The sequence below is a fragment of the Cervus elaphus genome, chromosome 29 (genome assembly GCF_910594005.1).
Source record: "Cervus elaphus chromosome 29, mCerEla1.1, whole genome shotgun sequence".
Taxonomy (NCBI): domain Eukaryota; kingdom Metazoa; phylum Chordata; class Mammalia; order Artiodactyla; family Cervidae; genus Cervus; species Cervus elaphus.
In genome coordinates this window covers 38,594,037-38,616,586 of record NC_057843.1, presented here as the reverse complement: position 1 = coordinate 38,616,586, position 22,550 = coordinate 38,594,037, and the positions used below count along the sequence as shown (strand labels likewise).

The window sequence follows — 22,550 nt, the reverse complement described above, 5'->3', positions numbered from 1 at the left end:
GCTGCGCTGGGTGCAGCACTGGTGGCCGAGTGCTTAGGATTCCAGGCTTTCACTGCTGTGTCCTGAGTTCAGTCCATGGTTGGCAAAATGAGATATAGGACCCCCAGATGAACTGCTTGGCCAACTCAGTAGCATATGAGAAATGAAAACAATTTCACTTTACATATATTTGAGTTGATGAGATTGTGGGTAAATTTTTAACACTTTTGATTTCCAGTAGAGTTGTTAGAATATTGCTTATGCAGTAACTATATTTTTTAAGGCCTAAAAATAAAAGGTTTACAGACACAGGGGTATCTGTGTTTTGTGTCAGAGTTCATGTAAAGAGCTTATATTGTTGAAGCTCCTCAGCTCCAAAGGAAAAGATGAGAAAAGGGGGCAGGTGTATTTCAGTGGAAGTATAGGATAGAGAAACCGTCCTCCTATCTATTCAGAGTATGCATGTTGTTGTTGTTTAGTCACTAAGTCCAACTCTTTTGCGACCTCATGGACTGTAGCCCGCCAGTCTCCTCTGTCCATGGGATTTCCCAGGCAAGAATACTGGATTGGGTTGCCATTTTCTTCTCCAGGAGATCTTCCCAACCCAGGGATAGAACCTGCATCTCCTGCCTTGACAGGCATGTTCCTTACCACTGGGCCGCCAGGGAAGCTCAGTATATGCCAAGCCATTTGTTAGGAACTTTATTCATCCCATACTTTTTATTTTCTGGTTATCAACACTCAGATTAGCTCCTGAGGGGCTTAATCTCGTGCTTAAAATAGTACATAACATGACAGCATGGCTAGATAACTATTTCAGTGGTAATTAAAAATGTATTTTCCTTTGCCAATAGTTCTTATTTAATCTAGACAGGTTCAATCTGTGAACCAGAGAACTATTCTGGGGCTTTGATTAAAAACCACAGAAGATTTTAATCTCTTTTCTGCAAATACCCCAAAACAGGAACAATGCTGTTTTTATAAATCTGAATCAAATGCAATTCAGGTACTATCCCCAGATTAATTTTTATAGTTATAAAGAACATATGTGCATAAGAACAAAGATTGGGTGGTGCCCCTGGGAAGCAAGAAAAGAGAGCATGAAGTCCCTGTGAACTCTGGGTGGTATCTTTCAGTTGACGTTTCAGAGGCCACACTGGCTTCCCTAAGGACTCTCTTGGCTGGGAGTGGATTTCCACAAGTGCCTTTGATTGTGGACAAATCAGGCTTCACAGTCACTGATTCAGCTGCCAGATCCTGGACTGAGGATGAGAGGCCCTCCTTCCGCCCCTGCTCGCCACCCAGGCAGTGCATGTTTCCGGAAGACCAGCACAGGGCCGGCGCCTCATGCCCTCAGCCCCAGCTGCCCCCTGCCCCTCCCCCCTCACCACACTCTGATGCCTGGCAGCTCTAGCAAACTGCTCCCATTCTTTGTTGGAAGGGCCGTGGTGAGATTGTGCTTCTTTTTGTTTTGTTTGTTTAAAATTAAAATTAGTGATTTTCTTCTGCTGGACAGTATTTAATAGAGCAGGATGTTGAGTTATCTGCTAGAATGCAGTACTAAAAAAAACCACATGCATAAGAACAAAGTTTGGGTAGGACCTGGAAAATGGTGAGGGGAAAGGAGTGGATAGGTTGGTTCAATTAATTATTTATGACCTTTTATTTTGATCTCCAGAATTCTTTCGTAAACAATATTTTTTAAATAAACTTTGCAGGAAAACAAATCACCCCATTACCTCCAAAATAGGGCTACTGGACTGGCAATTGTTGTTTGAGACAACATAGGCATGAAGCAATGACATCCTGTGTATCTTTTCTATTTAAAAAAACAACATTAATTTTGTCTGTGCTGGGTCTTTGTTGCTGCACGTGGGCTTTCTCTCGTTGTGGTCCATGGGCTTCTCACTGCGGTGGCTTCTCTTGTTGGCAGAGCACGGGTTCTAAGGTGTACAGGTTCGGTAGTTGTAGTGTGTGGACTTGCTCTGCAGCATGTGGGATCTTCTTGGACAAGGAGTGGAACCCATCACCCCTGCATTGGCAGGCAGATTCTTAACCACTGGACAACCAGAGAAGTCCGTATCTTCTAAGTTTAAGGTTTTAAACCAAAGAAAGAAATTTCTAGCTATGGTCTTGTTTTTCTCCCTAGTTTCTCCCTTCCTTGTTTTACCAATGTATTTACATTTCATGTAAAAAACATGGCCAGCTCTCCAGGAGCCAATGATCTGGTTTTATGATCCTATTTTTTAAAATTGAGGACACTAAGTCTCAGAGATGATCACAGCATCTTGGCCCTCTAAAGGCACCTTTGAAGGCAGCCCTTTTGCCCTACCTCCAATCCCACCACTCAGCAATAGGAGAAGTTAAAGTCATGACCCAAGTTATGTACTTTGTAGGTGGTGGAACCAGAACTCGAGTGTGCTCTTCCACCATATACTTCCCAACCATCTTAGTACCTGCTTGGGATCTTCCTGCCTGTGTGGGGAAAAGCAGCCCAAGAATGAGTTCCTGGTAATTAAAGGGCTAAAGCCATCTAGATAACAAATGTACCTTTGGGCTTACTTCCTGGACCTGCTGAAGGCCTCTGTATAGATATGCCATTCAGGAAGGCTCTTGAGCTTCATCTTCCCTGGTTCTGGGAGTGGCCCTACCATGTGCATCTGACCTGTGTACCCCTGGGTGGGCACTTAATCTCAGCAGCCCTTGGCTACGGATAAACCTCTCCATGTTCCTTCATCCATTCCAAGATTCTGACTCTGGAAAAGGGTAGGGAAGGATGTGCACTGTGAAATCCTGGCTGCTTCTTGGAACCTGGCAAATCTTCCAGTGATTTTTCTCTTATCATGAATCTCATTTTTCCAAATGTGTTTGAGACCAAGGTGTAGCACATCCCTTCACAAATGTTAACTCCTGGCTGAGGTCATTCACCAGTATTTTTTTGTTCTTGAGGGTCCTGGGATGACATCTCTGGCCCAGAGAGAATCTCCCAACTGCTTCTCCAAGTCTTGGTTGGTGTTTGTATTCTCCTTTCAGTCAACAAATATCAGAATATAATTTGTGATACTTAACTTCAAGAACAAACTTGATAGAAAGCTTTCATTACTAAATACAGTAACTTATTCTTTGTGCTTGTCACCTTTGATTGCTTTTAAATGACTCCTTGTAGAGACTCTTTTATCTCTACCATTAGAAACCCATATCTGGTTAAAGGCTGAAAAATAGCAAGTATATTTCTTTCTAACTGCCTTGCATTCACTTGGGGTGGAGATGATTAGAGGCACAGTTAATCGTTGGTAATATAAACTCTAAGATCGGAGCACATGGGTTCTTTTGCTACCCAACAGAGTGCTTTTGTGGCTGGTTTTTAAGCACAAACACATCTTTATTTTTACATAAAGAGCTTTCTTTGACATACAAGCCAAAATTTTACTTGAAGCAACCTGAATACTAAGAGAGTATCTGGTTTTTCTGTTTGTTTGTTTAAAGCACTGAGCATCACAGAGCATCCTTACAGAACAATATATTTACGTTCCATATAAAACAGCTGAACACAGGTAATTAAGTAGTAAGCACAACATGCTTTTAATATTTGCTTAAAATATTTTGAATCCTTGGTGTTCTTAACCATTCTGGAGTCTCTAACCCTGAAGTTTTGAAATCTGGACCAAAAAGGATCAAAAATACAGAGTTTTTTGTGTTTGTTTGCTTTAACTGCAATTTCACAAATGTTTACATGTATATTTTTGCTCCAAAAATAATTTAAAATGGCTGATCAGAAATCCATTCAGTAATGTATGTACAAAATAGAGATCAAGGCAAAGGTGGAATATGTAGGAAAATAAAAGCTAAAGATAAGATTACTTATCTACTGTAACTTATAAATGTTTCATATAAGGTTACTTATGGCCTTCCCTGGTGGCTCAGATGATAAAGACTCCGCCTGCAATGTGGGAGACCTGGGTTCAATCTCTGGGTTGGGAAGATCTCCTGGAGAAGGGCATGGCAGCCCACTCGAGTATAGTTGCCTGGAGAATCCCCATGGACAGAGGAGCCTGGCAGGCTAGTCCGTGGGATCGCAAAGAGTCAGACACAACTGAGCGACTAAGCACAGCACAGCGGGCATGAGACATATACCCGAATTTAAGTGAAAACTCTACTATTGATTATAATTCACATCTCTTCATTTGCTCTAGTGTTCTTAACTGTACCCAAATAACTCTAAATTTTCACATACTAATTATCTGCATTTGCAAATTAACATATCCAGTTATATCCTTCCTGAATGTTCCTGCCCTCTAGTCATTTTACTTCCAATTAGCATGTCATCCATCAGAGGTTGATTAAGAAAAAAAGATGTGTGAGTCATCCCAACCCATGTTCTTTCTTGATTAATAGAAGGTAGTAGGGAGTGACAGTTGATGGGAATAGGATGGAGTAGGGCAATTGGATGTTCTTAGAACTGTTTGGAAGAAGATAAAGAAGAAATACTTAAAATTTGTGATTTTTAGTTGTCAGAGTCATCTCACAAGTGAAAGAATTCATTTTGACATTGTATTAAGGCAAGCTTTCAGAGAATGCATACTGTCTCTTAATATTGAACATTTCCCTAATATATTTAAAATAGATAACCAACCTACCATATAGCACAGGAAACTATACTCAATGTCTTGTAATAACCTATAAGGGAAAGTAATCTGAAAAATATGTATAACTGAATCATTTTGCTGTGAAACTAACACATTATAAATCAACTCTACTTCAATAAAAAGAGAAGAGTATTACTAAAGTTTTATTAAAAGAATATGAGAAAAATATGAACTGATATGTAAAGTATAAAATATGTAAAATATCTATAGATAGACAATAAAAGTGGTGTGTAAAACAATTGTTATATTGGGCTAAGATTGAACTTTTTTACTTTGTTTTTCTTCTCACAGTATTCTTTGATGCTTTGTCATGATAATATAATTGAAGGGGAAGAAAGGAGATGAAAAAAGCTTTCACATGAATTTACTTTTTTACAGATTTACTCATTACCTTTTAAAATGCGATTTGTTTTTTAAGTCTATTATTTGCCGACTCAAGGGAGATCATCAAAATTATTTATCCTGCCACTAAAAATTGTACGTGGGGGATATTTTTTCATAGAAATTTATACAAAAAAATTCTAATGTTGTTCCTTTCTTCTTCCCAATCATTGTTTTTCTTAGGGATTGTTATAGGAGTCTTGGTTCGAGAATACAGCAAGCTATCTAACCTGGAGAAATTCTACTTTTCCTTTCCTGGAGAAATTCTGATGAGAATGCTGAAACTTGTCATTTTACCATTAATTGTATCCAGCATGATTACAGGTACCTTTAGAAAACTGATGTTCTCTGTGATTATTTAAGGAGCCATCTAATCACCTGAGTTTTCTTTTCTTATTAAGGAAAAAATCAAAATGCATCTAATATACCATACACACACATGTACCTCCCTTGGAAAGTATATATTTGCTTGAGTGAACTATTTCATTATTCACAAAGTGGCATTGCTCTGCCTGTAGCACTGTCAACCACAGCTCAGATCTTCGTTTGACCAGCTGTAGAATGTCTTGTGAGGAAGGAAAAAAAAAAAGCGTATTTGGTCACTGCCATGTCAGCCAGCATCCTCAGGCAAAATGTGGTTGTCAGTTTGGATCATGTTTTCTGTAGTTGACTCATTTCTCTCTCAGCTGCAGCCATCCTGCCTCTACCCTTTCAGCCTGCAGGGTCCTCTGTCCCCTCCTCTCACTCACTTCCACTCCTCCACAGAACTCAGAACCTACTACATACCTGCCCTGGAAGTCTGCCCAGGGGCCAGCAGTCACGTGCTGTGGGAAAGGTTTAATGAAGGTTGGTACCACATTTCAAAAGCCTAGTGTTTTTAAACCTGAACTTGTGACATACTTGAATTTGGAAATGCTTTTTCCCTTATGAATTGTTATGTTGCAGAGTATCTTTATAGCACACACTCCCTTATGTAGGTAGAGATTAATTGGCTTTATAAAAATGTCATTTGTCTGGGTATGGTTAGCTCCTCTGTGCCTTCCGTACTTTCTTGTCTTTTCCTCATTCTGGCAGTAGGTAAAATGCAGCAATTGCTAGTGTTGCCAACTTGAAAATCACAGTTTTATATAACCATGCAATTAGGGTTCTTGACATATCCTCTTCTAGAACATTTTTCTCCTCTGCCACTAAAGAGATGTAGGACTGATCTCTGTAGAGTACTGGACATTGGCTGGGGGAAGGGTGGATAGGTGTCAGGGTCTGCTGCTTTCAGCAACTGCATTGCTTCAGCTGTAGATTTAGCCATTGAACTTTTGAAGTGCCAAACTCCAGTCAGACCAGAGTCCATTGGAAGCCTAGTTCTTAAGTGGTCTTGGTGTTCTTGGCTTATTACAGACCTAAAGAGAATATAATTATGTTTTGAAATGCCTGGCTTCTTTTAGGGCCTGCAGCCAGAGGGCCAAATCAGCAGACCAGTCATTTGTACCATATATTATAAACTTCAAATTATTGGAGGCATTTAAAATTTGGAAGACTTCATGTAAACATCCATATTTCTGGCTTCTTCTGAAAGAAATTAAGATAAGGAAACACTGGGGCCAGTTCCCCACACACCACAGTGGTTTGGAGCTGAGAAACAGCTCCTGTGTTTAGTTGGTGCAAATGCATATGAGATGTCACAGTTCCTGCCACTCCCTAGTGCCTGATACTTCATCCACGTCACTCATTCACATTACCTGCCTTCTCCTGTGGAGATGGTTATTCTCTAAACCCTTGGAATTTTCTCCATATCAAAGAGTTGTAATCTTTTCTTTGGGTAACATGATGAAAGCTTTGGACTCTCTCCCAAGAAAAATTTTCAAAGTTGTACATGTGTACTGTGTTTTGCATGCAGTTGCACAAAGGTTCATAAATTACTTTGTGATTGATACTTACATCTATGGAGGAAGGTATGGAAAGTTGATCCAGATTAGGCAGCAAATCCAAAACCCATGCAGTGAGCCAGATTTTATAAGAAAAGGTAACAATACTGTGTGAATATACTAGTTGGATAATATTAGATGTTGAAAATTTGTATTTGGCATTTGATAACAAGTAAGATTTTTGCAGTCTGTTTTGAGTGCTAGCTCAGCCTTGCAAATAATCTAGGAAAATAATTTGCATTCCACTTGCATGGCCAAGCTGCTTTTTGAAGGTGGAGCACAGATCTGGAAATTTTTACACTTTTCCCTCACAAATCCCCACAGTTAAACACTACCCATCCTTTTGACATAAAGTGATAAAATGGTCAAAGATTCAAAGGACATGAACAAAGCAGGAATGGGTACAATGATGATAATTTGTTATTTAAGTTTTCAGATTAAAAGGAAAAAATAATAACAGTACTAGGCAAGGTTATGGGAAAACAGGCTCAATCACTCTTTCAGTTACTGTATAATTTGAACAAACTTTTTGGGGGAAAGTTTGGAACATGTTCTGATCTTTCCACCTTGCATTTCTAGTCTGATGAATTTAGCATAAATCATCAGAGACAGATTCAAAGATTTAGGTACAAGGGTGTTGATGGTAATATTTGTTTGTATAATGGTGATAAATTATAAGAAATCTGAATGTATGTTATACCCAGAAGTTAGGATTCTATGGACCTATTAAAAACTTTGTTTTGGAAACATATTTAATGAAGGTGGAAAATGTTCCTGTTATAAAGTAGGAGGATAAAATAAATTATAAGATGTGTACAATCCAAATTTTATTAAAATTTATATACATTTTTAAAAGTTAGGACCAAAACCAAATGGCTAACAATGATTAGATTCAGTTAGTAAGAAAAAATGATCACTGAGCTTTCCTTTATGTTTTCAAGGCAAACACACATTATTTTTGTGTTTTTTTGTTTTGTATTTTCTTTCTTCTTTTTTCCTTCCTTCCCTGCCCTCCCTTTCTTTCCTTCCTTCCTTCTTCCCTTCACTCCTTCTGGAAGAAGTAGGTGGGATGGATTCTGCTCTGTACCCCTCCAGCCTTGCCTCTGGCAGTCTCCCTGCCCTCTGCTCCCCAGCTCTGCCCCCCGCCCCTGAGCTCACACCTTTACCTGGTGTGCGGTCCTTCCCCCAAACCCTGCAGTGACCCTCAGCCTCCCAACCCAGCACAGAGCCAGGAGGGTGAAGCAGAAGATGGCTGTGGAAAATATACAGGAAGAGCAGCTTTCAAGTTTCAAAAGCCTTTATAAATCCAGCAGATCAAGAGCTTATTTCATACATTTATTAGGACAAAGGAGAATACATGTTGGAAGCAGGGGAGAGCTGAGTGAGTGCCCCTAAGGATACATAAATTAGTGGCAGAGAGATGAATAATCTGTACTTACGCCTAAGTACAGAGAGATCTTGCCAAATTAACAAAGTAACAAAACCTCTGCCATCAAAGCCTCTGCTGACATAAAACTACTTTATAGCTTTTTTTTTTTAAACAGGGAGAATCTCTTCATGTGATAAGCCATCACGTTAATCAAGGAAATTTGAATATAGACTGGTTATTAGATGGTATCAAGAAATTTTTGAGGGACTTCCCCGGCAGTCCAGTGGTTAAGTCTCCGTGCTGCCAATGGAGGGGCCTCGGGTATGATCCCTGGTCTGGGAACTAATCTCACGTGCTGTGTGGTGTGGCCAAAAATAAATAAATAAATGAAAGGTTTTAATTTAACAGCTTGTTATTCATAATTACAAATAAAATCTTTTAAAAAAAATTGTTGATAGTGCTAATAGTGGCATTTAATTATGTAAGAAACTGATCTTTTTTAAAAAGTGTATAGAATTATGTAGGGATGGAAATGACATAATGTCTGGAATTTGCTTTAACACACACAGAGAAGGCATAGTGGACATCATCTCAAGGCATTTTTAGAGGCAGATAGTTTAGGCACTAGTAGAATCCTACCCTTAATTTACATCCTGAAGGAAACACCCATGCCACATGCAGAATATCTGCATTTAGACCCCATGAGCATTAAGGTCTGTAAGCTGTATTTGTATCCCACCGCCAGCGAAATAGCAGGGGAAATGGCTTATGAACATGCCTGAGAAGTGTGGCTCTGGAAATCCTGGCCCAGGTCTTATCAACCAGTGAGTTTAAATTTAGGTCACATTTTCTTTAATACCCAAATTACAGTGACGGAAGCTGCCAGCACAGGAATGAAACGACTCCTTGGCTCCTGTTCCGAGAGATTCCCCAAGCACCCCCACAGGAAGCTGTCTTACTCCCCTGATGCAGAAGCTGGAATGACAACAATCTGATCTCACCTCCAGGGGCAGAGGTTTCCCGTTTAGGGTTTAACTAAGGCTTAGAGATAAACAGCATTTATTAAGACTTAAATACAAATGGTATTTATCAGAATATATGTGTGAATAGGTTTCCCTACAAGCAAGAATCTGGAAGGTTTTTTTGTAAAGGGCCAGATAAGTGAATATTCAAGACTTTTTGAGCCATATGGTCCCTGTCCAACTCTCCAACTGGGTATCACAGAAAGGCAGCAATAGACAATATGTCAGTGATTGGGCCTGGGTGCATTGCCAATAAAACATTTATTTACAAAAAAATTAAAAAAGAACAGGAGGCCAGCTGGCAGCTGAACTCTGGCAAAATAAAAGATAAGACTAGATTCTAACTCTCAAGATATATAAGACTAGATTCTAACTCTCAAGATACAGTAACTGAGCTGGAATCTGAGTGACAAACCAATATCCGGAGAAAATGCTACTCATACCAAGCGGTGAGTGTAAATGCCTGGAAGAGACACTGAAGAATGGAGGATGGAGCAAATAAAGTGACATCTCAAGGTATTTGGAGGCCCCCGTTTTTAAATTCAGATTTTGCAGGTGACATCCTTGTGCTATTTAGGCTGGGGAGGGCATTTTTTTTAAGACTACTTATTCATTTACTCATAAGTGGCTGTGTCCTGGGAAGCCATCCGCACCTCCAGTAGAAAGAATCATGCCATGTGCCTCCCTGAAACAGGTTCAGTTTAATTCAGCAAACACTGGTTAACCGGGTGAAAACAAGCTAATCCTGTGAGGGACTGATGTTTCCTCCATCCCCCTGGTCACAGACCTCAGGTCTTCTGCTGGCCTGTGAGTCCCTTGTTGGCAAGAAGGTATAAGAGGTGAAGACGCACATATCATTTGGCTGTAAGCTTGCTATTAGGTAGCTAAGAGCATCCACTGTCAACTTCACTTATGGGGGAAAAGTATGCTTGCTTTTCTTGAAACATTGGCTTTTATTTGTTTGTTTGTTTTTAATATAGTTCAGACTCTATGAAAACTGCCAATTCAAGATGATTATAAATTTAAAACTTCCTGCTGGAGCTTAAAATCATACAGGTTGAGAATGAACATCTTACCTCATTTACACCATCTAGAACCACTGCACTCTGCCTGCATTCCAAGAAACACCTCCTTCATTTTTTCCCAGCCTTGTTTGGGAACCAAGAAGACAAGATGACGTAAACAACTTTGCACACAGGAATTAAACATTTCCCTGAGACCAGACATTTTTGTTGCATTAGAACACAGCTGTTGAAGCCAGAAGACCTATTATATTAATTGGTTTTCTCCAGCACCTTTTCTCCAAAGAAGGAAGGGATACATTGTGTACATAAGGAATGGAGTTCCCATAATGAATGTGCCACTTGTTGCCACAGTAACAGAAAAATGACAAGAGATAAATATTCCCTGCTTCAGTCTCTGACATAGTGAAGCCCAGAGAATTCACCATGAATGAGCTTTCCTTCTTCCTAAACCAGTACTAGACTGGTTCACAGCTCTGTTCAACTGAGTTAACATGGTTTTGTTTCTTTAAAAAAAAAAAAGAGTGAGTCTCACATAGTTTAGTCACTTTTCCACAATTGCCTCTCTTTGTCAACCTAATATAAAAGCAAGTACTTTCGCCATTTCTTTGGAACTTAATTCTTTATGATGGCTTCCATGTCACGTAAGACTTGTATTAAATAAATGTGTATATTTTTCTCCTGTTAAGAAAAAATGAGAAATCATGCAGGGATTCAAAGGAATCTCATAAGTTGAATACATGGATCTGGAAGACATTCATTCATTCATTCATATCTTCAATGTCCCAGGCTGTATGCTGGGCACACAAGACACAAAGATATGTCCAGTTCTTCAAGAAAAGGAGACTACATTTGCAATGCTGTGTGATAAGTCTTTGTGGGAATGAGGACACAGGGACATTGGGTGGAGTTTTGAAGAAGAGAGAGGAATCAGATGAAGAGGCAGGCATTCCAGGCAGAAGAAAATAGAAGGCACAGAATCTTGGGAGGACAGTGAGACTTTGGAAGGCTGCAAACCTGGGGAGGAAGCAAGGGAATGGAAGGTGAGGGCATGGCTTCATGGGGTTTGTGCGCCTTCCTGGGGATTCTGGACATAAGCTTGTAGGCACGGGGAAACAGGTTAGAGCAGTGACTCCTACCTGTGCCGTTCTTTCCAAGGAACGCCCTGAACAAGCTGTCAATGGGGAAGTATTGTTTAAAAGAAAATTCAGTAACACTCAAAGATGGTAAGGCAGACTTTATTCCAGCTTGTCACAGTAGGTAGAGGGACCATTGCAGTGGGACTTTGCAATGGAGGAAAGAGAGTGGGTTCAGGTCCAAATGAATGCAACATGAGCCAATGGGAAATGATGGCCAGTGATACCTGGGTAGCGATCAGTGGATGGAAAATTACTGTGAAGAAATGTCAGAGGTAAGGGGGATTCTGGCTAAATTGACCTAACAGGATTCTTGATAAAGACAGCCAGGGTAATCAGATACTGCCTGTGCACTATGACATAGTATTATCATTGTCCCTAATATGTCATGGTGCATGGAAAGTGCTATTTTCTGTTTTCTCCGGGGAAGTAATGAACTTATTTTTAATCCTCATAGCAATCCAGTGAAAGTAAGTAGGAACTTACCTCTATCTTTAGAGATGAGGAAACAGAAAGTTGAAGAGAGATTAAGCTAGTTTTCCAAGATAACACGGATCATAAGGGCAGCACCTAGGACTGCCCTCCAGCACTCAGGGGTGATGGAGAATGAGGAACCTGATTAGATATGGAGAGTGATCAGGTATTGGGGGTTGGGGGCTCTGATTAAACTGACTTAGTAGGGTTCTTGCCAAAACTAGATTTTACTAGTTAGGCCTAGGAGAAAAATTTTTAATTTACTCTTTTTTTGTCTGATACTATCAGAAGTTTCTAGACAGTCCCTACATTGGCATCAGAACCTGCAGGGCCAATATTAGAATCAAGCCCACCCAGGTGAGTTCACACAGTGTGTTCATTCTGAAAACGAAAACAGTAGGAAAAGGTCTGCTCTGCCTTGCGCGTTAAGTTCCCCAGCAAACAAGCAGCTTCAACCCAGAGACCCGAGCTCCAATTTTTTGAGATAAGGAGAAGCAGAGAGAGAGCTCAATAATAACTAGGTTGCGGTAGAAAGCTAGAAAAGTCTCCCTGAGCTGTTTGTTATCCTGATGTCAAAGCACAGGCTTTGAAGAGAGTAGCTGAGCTCCTCAGATCCTCTTGAGGTGTGTTTAATGCTTATTGAACAAGAAGCCTCCTATAAAAGCTCGTTGGGTCTTATGAAAAAATTGGTCCCAAATACAAATAGCACTCTCCTTTATGATATTAAAAAAAAAAATGTTAAAACAGCTGGATTGCTGAAGAAACAGGAGACTCGCCTGCTGCTCCTTGACAGATGTTTTGAACATCAAATGTGGACCTTCTGACAAAGGCTGCTAGAGCCTTTATTCATTTTTCTGGGAACCAGTTTAATTTTATTAACTTCACAGAATAGTCTTGGAGGTGACAGAACCTATTGAAAGGGGCTTCTTTGTAATAATGTCACTTAAGAAAAACTGATGTCATAGGGGAAGCATGCACAGAAATATATTTTGCATGCTCTCCTCTGCCTTTTCTTTTTCCCTTTTAACATCCCAGGAGTATTAATCCAGGCTGCCCCGGATCAACAAAGTGAGAGCATAGCCTGCCCTTAGCCTTGTTTTTTCTGGGGAAGTAACGAACTTATTTTTTTAATCCTCGTAGCTATCCAGTGAAAATAAGTAGGAACTTACCTCTTTCTTTAGAGATGAGGAAACAGGAAGTTGAAGGGAGATTAAACCAGTTTTCCAAGATCACACAGATCGTAAGGGTAGCCCCTGGGACTGACGCAGAGTCCCGAGCTCCATTCTGGAACCTTCTGCTGCCTCAGGCCCAGAGCCTGGGAAGAGTTGCCTGGAGCCAGGTAGCCATATGGAGATGATTTGGTTATTCTTTTGGAGAAGGAAATGGCAACCCACTCCAGTATTCTTGCCTGGAAAATCCCATGGACTGAGAAGCCTGGTAAGCTACAGTCCATGGGGTCGCAAAGAGTTGGACACGACTGAGCGACTTTTCACTTTAGTCAACACATGTTTATGGAGTTCCTCCTGTGTGCAGGCACTGGGTGAACATTGGTGACTAGGCAGATATCTAGGTCTCCTGCCCTCAGGGTGCTTACAGTCTAATGAGAAAGACAGATATTAATAAGGAGTGCATTAGTAATAATTGTGAAACATGGTATGAACAGGATGCCTAGTGAGGAGAGCCTGATTCTGCCTGGAGACTCAGGGAAGGACTCTGAGGAAAAGTCTTAAAAGCAGTTAAAAGAAGGGGAGAGTGAGACAGTCCAGCAGAGGGAAGAGGCTAGGCAATGGCCTTGTTGGAGGGAGCTCGGTCGGCTCTAGAAGAGGGCTGGTGGACCCAGCTGCAAGGCAGACAGGTGCCCTTCCCCTGGGCCTCGTTAGCCTGGGTAAGGATTTCCTGTGTTATATTAAGTGCCATTAGAGGCTTGCACCTGCTTGGGAAATGGCCCGATTTATGTTTTAAAAAGATCTCCTTAGTGGCCACGTGATTATGGAAGGCGTGCAGGACAAATGAGTTAACACTTGTGAAGTGCCTTACATGTGCTCAGCAACACACTTCATATTGATCATTTCGTTGAGCAGTAATGGAGGCTATTGATTGAGTAAAATTTAAGTTCTGGTTACTGCCCTAGGCGTGCTCTAGGTATTGTTTCTAACCTGCAGAACAGCTGTTGTGCAAGATGCCATGGTTCACTTTGCTCCTCACTTTACCCTTTAGGAGGCAGAGACATTTAAAATCTCCATTTTATTGATGGGGAAACTGAGTCTGGGAGGAGAAGGCTGGGATTTGAGGCTGGGGTGTCCCACCAAAGTCTGTGCTTGTTTCTCTCTATGCCAGTGGCCTCTGCTGGTAACAGACACAGGAGTCATCTGGATAAGAGGATGCCTCAGTGCAACAATGAGCTGCTTGGGATGATGTGTCCATTCACAACTGTGAAGCATCATCAAATGCTAGACCAAAAAGAAAAAAACAAAAAACCTTCCAATAATGGAGTTAATTCTGACAACTTAATGGCAAGGTGGAGAGAGATTGTCACGAAATTTTGTTCTCTAGTGGGTGGTAGCTTAATCAGAGAGTTCTCAGAGGAGACTTTTACCCTCGGGTGTTTATTTTTAAAACATGCTATTGTTTAGCCCACGGCAACTTCTTCCTTTGCAGTGTTTTTATTTAAAAAAAAAAATTCTAATAGATTGTTACTGCTTTGGTCAGGAGCCAGCACCCCAGCTCATCCAAGCCTCCCCCAGAGGTGAAAAAACCAGTGTGGTTCCTTAAAGAGCTAGCAGGTGCCCCTGAGTTCCTGGGACTGCTTTGCGTTGTATCTGTCCCTAGGCCACAGCCCAGCCTCAAAACTATCCCTGGATTTAAAGGACAATCTTGGACCCAGTGGTAACTGGACTTATTAAAGAAAAGAAATTCAATGATACTTGTCAATTTGGAAAGGCAGACTTTATCTAGGACCATATAGACAGTTGTAGGGACTACTGCAATGGGATTCTGCAGTGAAGGGGAGAGATTGGGCTCAACTCTGAATAGAGCATGAACAAGTGGGAATTTATAGTCGAGAATTAGGTGGGGGTCGGTGGATGGACAACTCTTAAGAGAAAACATCAAGGGTAAGGGATGCTGGCTAAACTGACCCAACAAGATTCATGTTGAAGACAGGCCACAGTAAATCAGAAATCATCTGGGAGACGGTGGAGGATAAGGAACCTGATCATATATCAAGGGTAAGAGGTTCTTGCTAAAATTATTTTGCAAAGAAGTACACAGATGGGCCTAAGAGAAGACTTGGAAGCCTGACTAAAATGTGGCCAAGGAAAGAATCTTTGTCAGAATCCTGCTCATCTTTTTCTCCTCAGTTCAGATGCTCACTGTTGCAAGTTGCTCCTGGTCACTTCAGCCTGGTGACACCTCTGGCTCCTCTGAAAGCCCATGGAACCTGGTACCTATTCTCTGCACCAGTGCTTCACAGAGCATCCAGGTTTTAAAGTGGGTGGAAAAGATCCAGTTTTTTAAATTTCCAATCCACATGGATCAATAATTTTTGTAAACTATAATATAAATGAATTACTAGAAAAAGATATAAAAAAAAAAAAACAAAGACAAAGCGCTAGCCCTGTTTTTTGTTATTACACTCAACAGGCATAAAATTACTGTTCAGTGGTTATAGACATCTTTAAACACCCTTTGATTTCTATGCAGATCCTGTCACACCTGCTTTGTGGTATACTAGTGCACGGTTCTTTCTCATTTGTAAATTCCTTAAGGGCAGGTGTCAGTGCCCAGAAGAACTGAGTTCTAAGCGTGGGCTGTAAGGAGAGGTGGTCCTCTAGACCTCACCAGGCATAAGGTGTGGCCGGAAAGCAAGGAATCCAGGAGGGTCTTTAGAGTAAAACCCCACGATAAAGCACAATGATGTTTCACTTGTTTGGGGCTAAGGTAGGCCCACCATCTGACCTCCCCACAGTAAATGAAGGGGCCATGTGGCTAGTGTGACTAAGGAACTGCTTTTAAATTTTGTTTAACTTTGATTTCAACTTAAATAGCCACATGTGGCTAATGGCTACCATACTGGACATCGACACAATCTCTAGGCCTTACCAGAGTGTCCGGCATTTCATGCGTGCTCAACAATGTTGAATGAACAGACTCAAGCTTACATTAAATTAATTACATTACATTAACCATTACAATAAACCAGGTAAATGATGAGGATAAACCAAATAGGCCATCATCTCCCGGTGTGCTTTTCCATCTCCATGCTGACCATAGCGCTTTGAAGACTGAGGCTTATTCTTTTCTTTCTCATTTTAAAAGGTTTTTAAACTTCTAAAATTATTTTTAATTGTGATAGATATGTATAAAATTTGCCATTAAGCACATTCACATTTGTTGCATAACTGTCACCACCACCACCCATCTCCAGAACTGTTTTCATCTTGCCAGCTGAAACTCTGTGTCCATTAAATAGCTCCCCATTCTCCTTTGTCAAGGGGGTCATATTCTCTCTTTGTTTCTTAATGAGTCTTGCTAATGGTTTGTCAATTTTGTTTATTTTTTCAAAAAACCAGCTTTTAGCTTTGTTGATTTTTGCTATGGTCTCTTTAGTTTCTTTTGCATTTATTTCCGCAAGGGGGTCATATTCTTAACCACTGTGTTATACTAACTTCATGCATGTGCTACAAAATTCTACCCAGGTGCTGTGATGATGGAAATGTTCTCTCTGTATGTTGTCCATTGCAGCAGCCGCCAGCTGCATGTCACAAGTGAGCACTTGACAGGCGGCTAGTTTGACTGAGGAACTGATGGGGAGGAGCTGTCTTCAGAGTCCAAGGTCTGGATTAAGTTACCGTTCAGAGAACAACATCCACTGAGCTAAACCACACACTCTCAACTGGAGCAATGTGGCCTTAAGGCAGCAGAAGCAAGTTTTTGGGGGTGGGCAGCAAGCTTACTCTTCTCATGTAAAGAGCATATGCTATATGCTAAATCACTTTAGTTGTGTCCTACTCTTTGTGACCCCGTGGACTGGAGCCCACAAGGCTCCTCTGTCCATGGGATTCTCCAGGCAAGAATACTGCAGTGGGTTGCAATTTCCTTCTCCAATGTAAAGAGCATATATATATATATGTATATGTATATGTATACGTACACACATTTAGTATATGAACAGATGTACAGTTTGTGCTATTAAAATTTCATGGGGTAGCAATGAGCAAAAAATATCTAAAACACTCTGCAAGGGGCAAGTCCGTTGGAACACATAATAATGAAAAAAAAAGTAGAGAAACACTAAAATGCTAAATATGTTCTCACACGGAGGTCTGTTATGAGTGAAAAGCGTTCTTGTTTGACACTCTGGGAACCATACCAAACTGCCCTGTGTGAGTGGTTCTTAGGGAGATTACCTGCCAAGTTCCTAAATCTCTAACACAAGAGATCTTTGAAATGGGCTCACTTTGTAAGGAGCCATGAGAAGTGCAGTGGGCTTCCCAGGTGGCATAGTGGTAAAGAACCCGCCTGCCAATGCAGGAGGTGCAAGAGATGTGGGTTCGATCCCTGGGTTGGGAAGATCACCTGGAGAAAGAAATGGCAACCCGCTCCAGTATTCTTGCCTGGAAAATTCCATGGACAGAGAAGCCTGGCAGCCTGCAGTCCATGAGGTCACAAAGAGTCAGACATGACTGAGCACACATACACACATAAGAAGTGTAGCTTTTTCTGTCACATGGAAACATTTAGTACAAAATTCACAAAGCACCTTACTGAATGCACTGAGGATCCAGAAAAGAATAAGCCTCAGTCTTCAGAATGCTGTGGTCAGCATGGGGACGGAAAAGCACACGAGGAGATGATGGCTTATTTGGTTTATCGTCATCGTTCACCTGGTTTATTGTAATGGAGTTAAGCTTGAGTTTGTTCATTCAACATTGTTAAGCACACAGGAAATGTTGGACACTCCGGTGAGACCTTGAGATTGTGTCGATGTCCAGTATGGTAGCCATTAACCACATGTCGCTATTTAAATTGAGATTAAACAAAATTTAAAAGCAGTTCCTTAGTCACAGTAACCACATGTCAACTGCTCCCTAGCCATCTGTAGCTGCTGCCCACTACTACTGTAGTGGACAGCACAGACAACATTTCTATCACCACAGGAAGGTCTACTGGGCAGCACTGGTCTAGAATTTCGTAGCGCATGGATAGACCCCGTGTGACACATATAGTGGTTAAGATCTGGCCTTTGGGGGTCAAACCAGTTCCACTGCTCAGCTGCTGTAGGACCCTGGCGTGTTACTTAGCCTTTCTGAGCCACAGTTTTCTCTGTAAAATGGGAGTAATCATGCGGACCTGGTGGGATTATGAAAGTGAAAGTGAAGTCGCTCAGTCGTGTCCGACCCTTTGCGACCCCGTGGACTATAGCCTACCAAGCTCCTCCGTCCATGGCATTCTCCAGGCAAGAATACTGGAGTGGGTTGCCATTTCCTTCTCCAGGGGATCTTCCCAACCCAGGGATCAAACCTAGGGATCGAACCCGGGTCTCCTGCATTGGGGGCAGACGCTTTAACCTCTGAGCCACCAGGGAAGTCAGTGAACATCAGGAGATGACACAACCCTCATCATTGCTCAATACACAGGGTCTAGTGTCATTTTCATTATAATAATATCATTATCCTTGTTATTACTGGCAACTGGGTGGCTAGACTATCCATCCAGACATTTTATATTCATGTTAAGTTCAGTAATGTTCCTGTTATGGAGGTTTTCAAATATTGGACTGTTTCCCTGCATATGTTCGCTCCCTTTATGGCAGCCACACCCCACCCCATCCTCAACATCCTCGAGATGTTGAGAGTCTGGATTTAGGTGCCACCTTTGCCCTCAATCAGTGGGGGCTAGAAAGGTAGAGGGGTAACTCTAGAGATGTGGAGAAGTATGACTGTTGACTTGAATGCATTTCTGATATATCCAGGAGATCTGCAGGACCTCAGTAGATTTGAGAAATGGGGAACAAAGTTCTTCCTGAAAGTAACTACAAGAGAGTTACTGTACTCGCAACAGCCAGGAGCTGACTACTTTGGGGGCTGTGTTTAAAGTATTTCCAAAAAATAAATAAATAAATAAAGTATTTCCACCAAGAATCTCATTATTATGAAGCCTCTTATTGCCAGCTGGGACCTGGAATAAAAGCAAAGGCACCAGCCCGTGGCCAAATCATTAAGACAAATTAAGACATATTAACATATGCTGGAAACAATTACCCACATAAATTTAATTTGTTTCACTGCTGGAAGAAAATCCTGAGAGGGCAGGGAGACACATACCCGAGGACAGTTCGGCAGCCACCCTGAGAATCTGTCACTTGTCGGCACCTTAGGGGCTGGGAGATGCTTAAACTGGATGTCGAGCAAAGGACAATATATCTGAAAATACATCTTCCATTAGGTCATGGAGCAGGTGCTTGTACAGGTTACTTAAATATCTAGATTGGTAATTTTCTTTTTTTTTTTTAACTACCATTATTGTCATGAATAATCATTATAATTGTTTATCAAAATAATGTATAGAGCTCAAAAATAGAATAGGAACATTTTATAATCAAATAATATACTTAGCAAGCTTATATATTTGCATCATTGTTTGCTCTTTTTTAAGAGACTAAAACTAAATATGAGCTAGTTCATTGGTTTCTGAGTTGTAGCTTTCAGTATCTCTTTTGTTGTCATTTTATGTCACTATTTTTTTGTCATTATGGTTTCTTACAGAATTATTGTTTTTAATTGTCTGAACAATAGGAAAACAAAGTCTGCTCAGCACACCACATTCTTTTTCCCAAAGAAATAGAATCTTACCATCCAGGTTATTCTAGGATGTGACTGTTGCAATATGCTCACTGTACAGTAATTGTGCAGTCTTGCTCTGGAGGTTGATGAATGAACCCTTAACAACATAGTGGGGTAACTGCTAGAGGCCAGAGCCTCTTCCCTCAAAATATAACTTCAGAAGAAGCAATCAAAGCCAGAGGAATGGTGTGTTTAGAGTGAGAGATGTCTTTTTCTGTCATCATCATCATCATCATAGCTTCCTTACAGATTTTTCCCAAACGTCAACTATGTATGATTATATTTGAGGAGCATAATCCCCTAGTCACTTAAAAAAAAATGGATCGGCCTTTTATAGTGTGAGGAGTGAATATAAAACCTACTTGTGTTTGCGGATAGCCTGCATGTTTACTACCTTTTCCTTGGGGTTGCCTTATGGCAACCTCTTCATTTTTCCTGCTACCCTGTACTTCAGGGTAACAGTTCTGGAACAACTCATGCGTGTCGAAGACTCAGAAAATCATTTTCTGTGGTAATCATTTGATTCAAAATGTGATTCTCATTTTGGAAATAGGACAGGGTAGTCTGAAACTTCCAAATGACAGCTTGCTGAAAGATGATTTGGTTGCTTCTCAACCTGGCTTCGTGTATCACATAGAAGCAGTCCAGTTAGAGAGATGCATCATTTGACCACATTTATATGGGCATCTTTGATGGAAGGCAAAGGTTTCTAGCAAGTGGGGATGTATGCTTTCCACCTCTGTATCTATCCTGTAACCACTGTAAGTCAAGTAACATTCAGTCATTTTTCTGACTATTTGAAATGAGGCAAAAATGGTTCTCTTGCCCATCCAAAGACCTTTTGAAACTAGATCTAAACAATGTGGTCATGAGTTTCTTAGATTATCTGTGCCCTCAGAAATTTTTATTTATATCCCAACTTATTAAAACAAGGGTTTTAAGGAGTCTCATAATCAAAGCCATACAGAATATAGATTTAAACATAAAAGCAATTTGAAAATCATGAAAAGAAGGAAATCTGCTAGCCAGGAAGGATAATGAAATGACTGTGCTTTATTATTGAATTTGGTCCTGATATTGTCTAAAAATCCATCACTAAGGAGATGATTAAATACCATATGGTACAGCCACATGACAGAAGATTATGTTGCCTTTAAAATTATCTGCAGGGTGAATTTGTAACAATAAGAAAAATGCTTATGATATTGTATTTAGAAGAGAGAGGATTATAAACTATAAAACTATCTCAGCCCTGTTTATAAAAAATTGAGAAAAAAATATGGGAATAATATTCACCAGAATATTAACAAATAGCTGATGACATGAAGTGATTTTTGTTTTCATCTTTACATTTTTTCCTTTCTTTAGATAATTGTAATGAACATATATATTACTTGATAATCACACATAAAAGTTATCTTTTTAGTTGACTCTGAGATTCCTGACAGGAAAGGCAGAAAGGGAAATGATCATGAGTTATATAATTTTTATTATGTGATGAAAGAACCTTCTCAGTTCTTTAAGGTAAACTTTTCCCTAATACTGAATCCCAAAAGAATGTCGAGTGGTACAATGGTAAAGTTCTTAGAGCAGATGCCAAAGAGGGACTCCTTTTACTTGTCTCATGACCACCCCTCTCAGGAGCCACAGACACAGCACTCACTAAGAGCTGAGGTGGTGGGGATTTAGCCAGAGGGGATCTTGCCCCCTACTAACCTTCAGTCTCTTAATTCTGCATTTGGAATACTGAAATGGTTCTTTCCCCCAATGCATTTATTCAAACAAAATGTGTGAGATATACCTAGCAGATAAAGACATACCGCTCAGCTCTTTTCACACCTTGAGGATTGAATTGCCACCAGTCCTGGAAATTTTTCTTCGAGTAATATAATTTGACTTCTCGCCCTTTCAGGTGTTGCTACACTGGATTCCAACGTATCTGGAAAAATTGGTCTGCGTGCTGTGGTATATTATTTCTGTACCACTCTCATTGCCGTAGTTTTAGGTAAAATTTATTTCTGAATCCTTTTTTTTTTCTGTATAATTGTGACTTTCCATTTAAAAGTAGTTGGTTTTTTTAAATGCACACTTTTTTAAAGATCAGAAAGTACAGTTGTTAAACTGCTATGAAGCTGTTAGGCTTGAAGTCAGCACAGAACCTTTTATATGAACAAATATAATACTGACTGAGTTTCAGCCATGGTACTGCTTATTAATGTCTCTAGTAAATAAACAGAGAGAGGGACAGTTCTTCACCTTATCTGGATCATTGGGTCGAAGAAAGTGAAGCAAAGAGCTAATCTTTAAACTTGATAATTAGTCTATAATAGTGGGTTTGAGTATAATTATAAAGTATTTCAGACATACAGAATTTCAGTACATTTCTAATTTCACATAGTGCCCAGAGCTAATAGAAATCTTGCCAAGTATAAATTTCACTTGAAAGAGGGAGAATATTCTAATAAGGGACTATGGTTGCTCATATACCTTTGACACTTTTGTGAAAAAAGTATGGTCCATCGTTTGCGACCTAGCATGACATTTTAAGAAGGATGCCCCCAGTGGTGAGAGGGGGCAGTGTACTCAAATGTTGCAGCCAGCTTGACCCTTACAGCTCTGCTTTGATGAACTGAGGATGTGGTAAGATTTTAATGGTATTAAGCTGGGCGACCTAGGAGGCCCTGAACCCTGCCTTAAACCAAAACCACATTTCATTAGGCTCCTGAGGGAGGCCAACACAAAGAACAAAGCTGGG

At 40.5% G+C, this 22,550-nt stretch overlaps 1 protein-coding gene across 1 annotated transcript in view; it reads left to right on the top strand.

Annotated features, from left to right (window-relative positions):
- SLC1A1 (solute carrier family 1 member 1) overlaps window positions 1-22,550 on the top strand; it is a 73,518-nt gene that overhangs the window by 29,803 nt on the left and 21,165 nt on the right. The window contains exons 2-3 of the mRNA XM_043891290.1: window positions 5,190-5,330; window positions 21,708-21,800. Coding sequence (XP_043747225.1) covers window positions 5,190-5,330; window positions 21,708-21,800 — 234 coding nt within the window. The remainder of the gene's footprint in view (window positions 1-5,189; window positions 5,331-21,707; window positions 21,801-22,550) is intronic.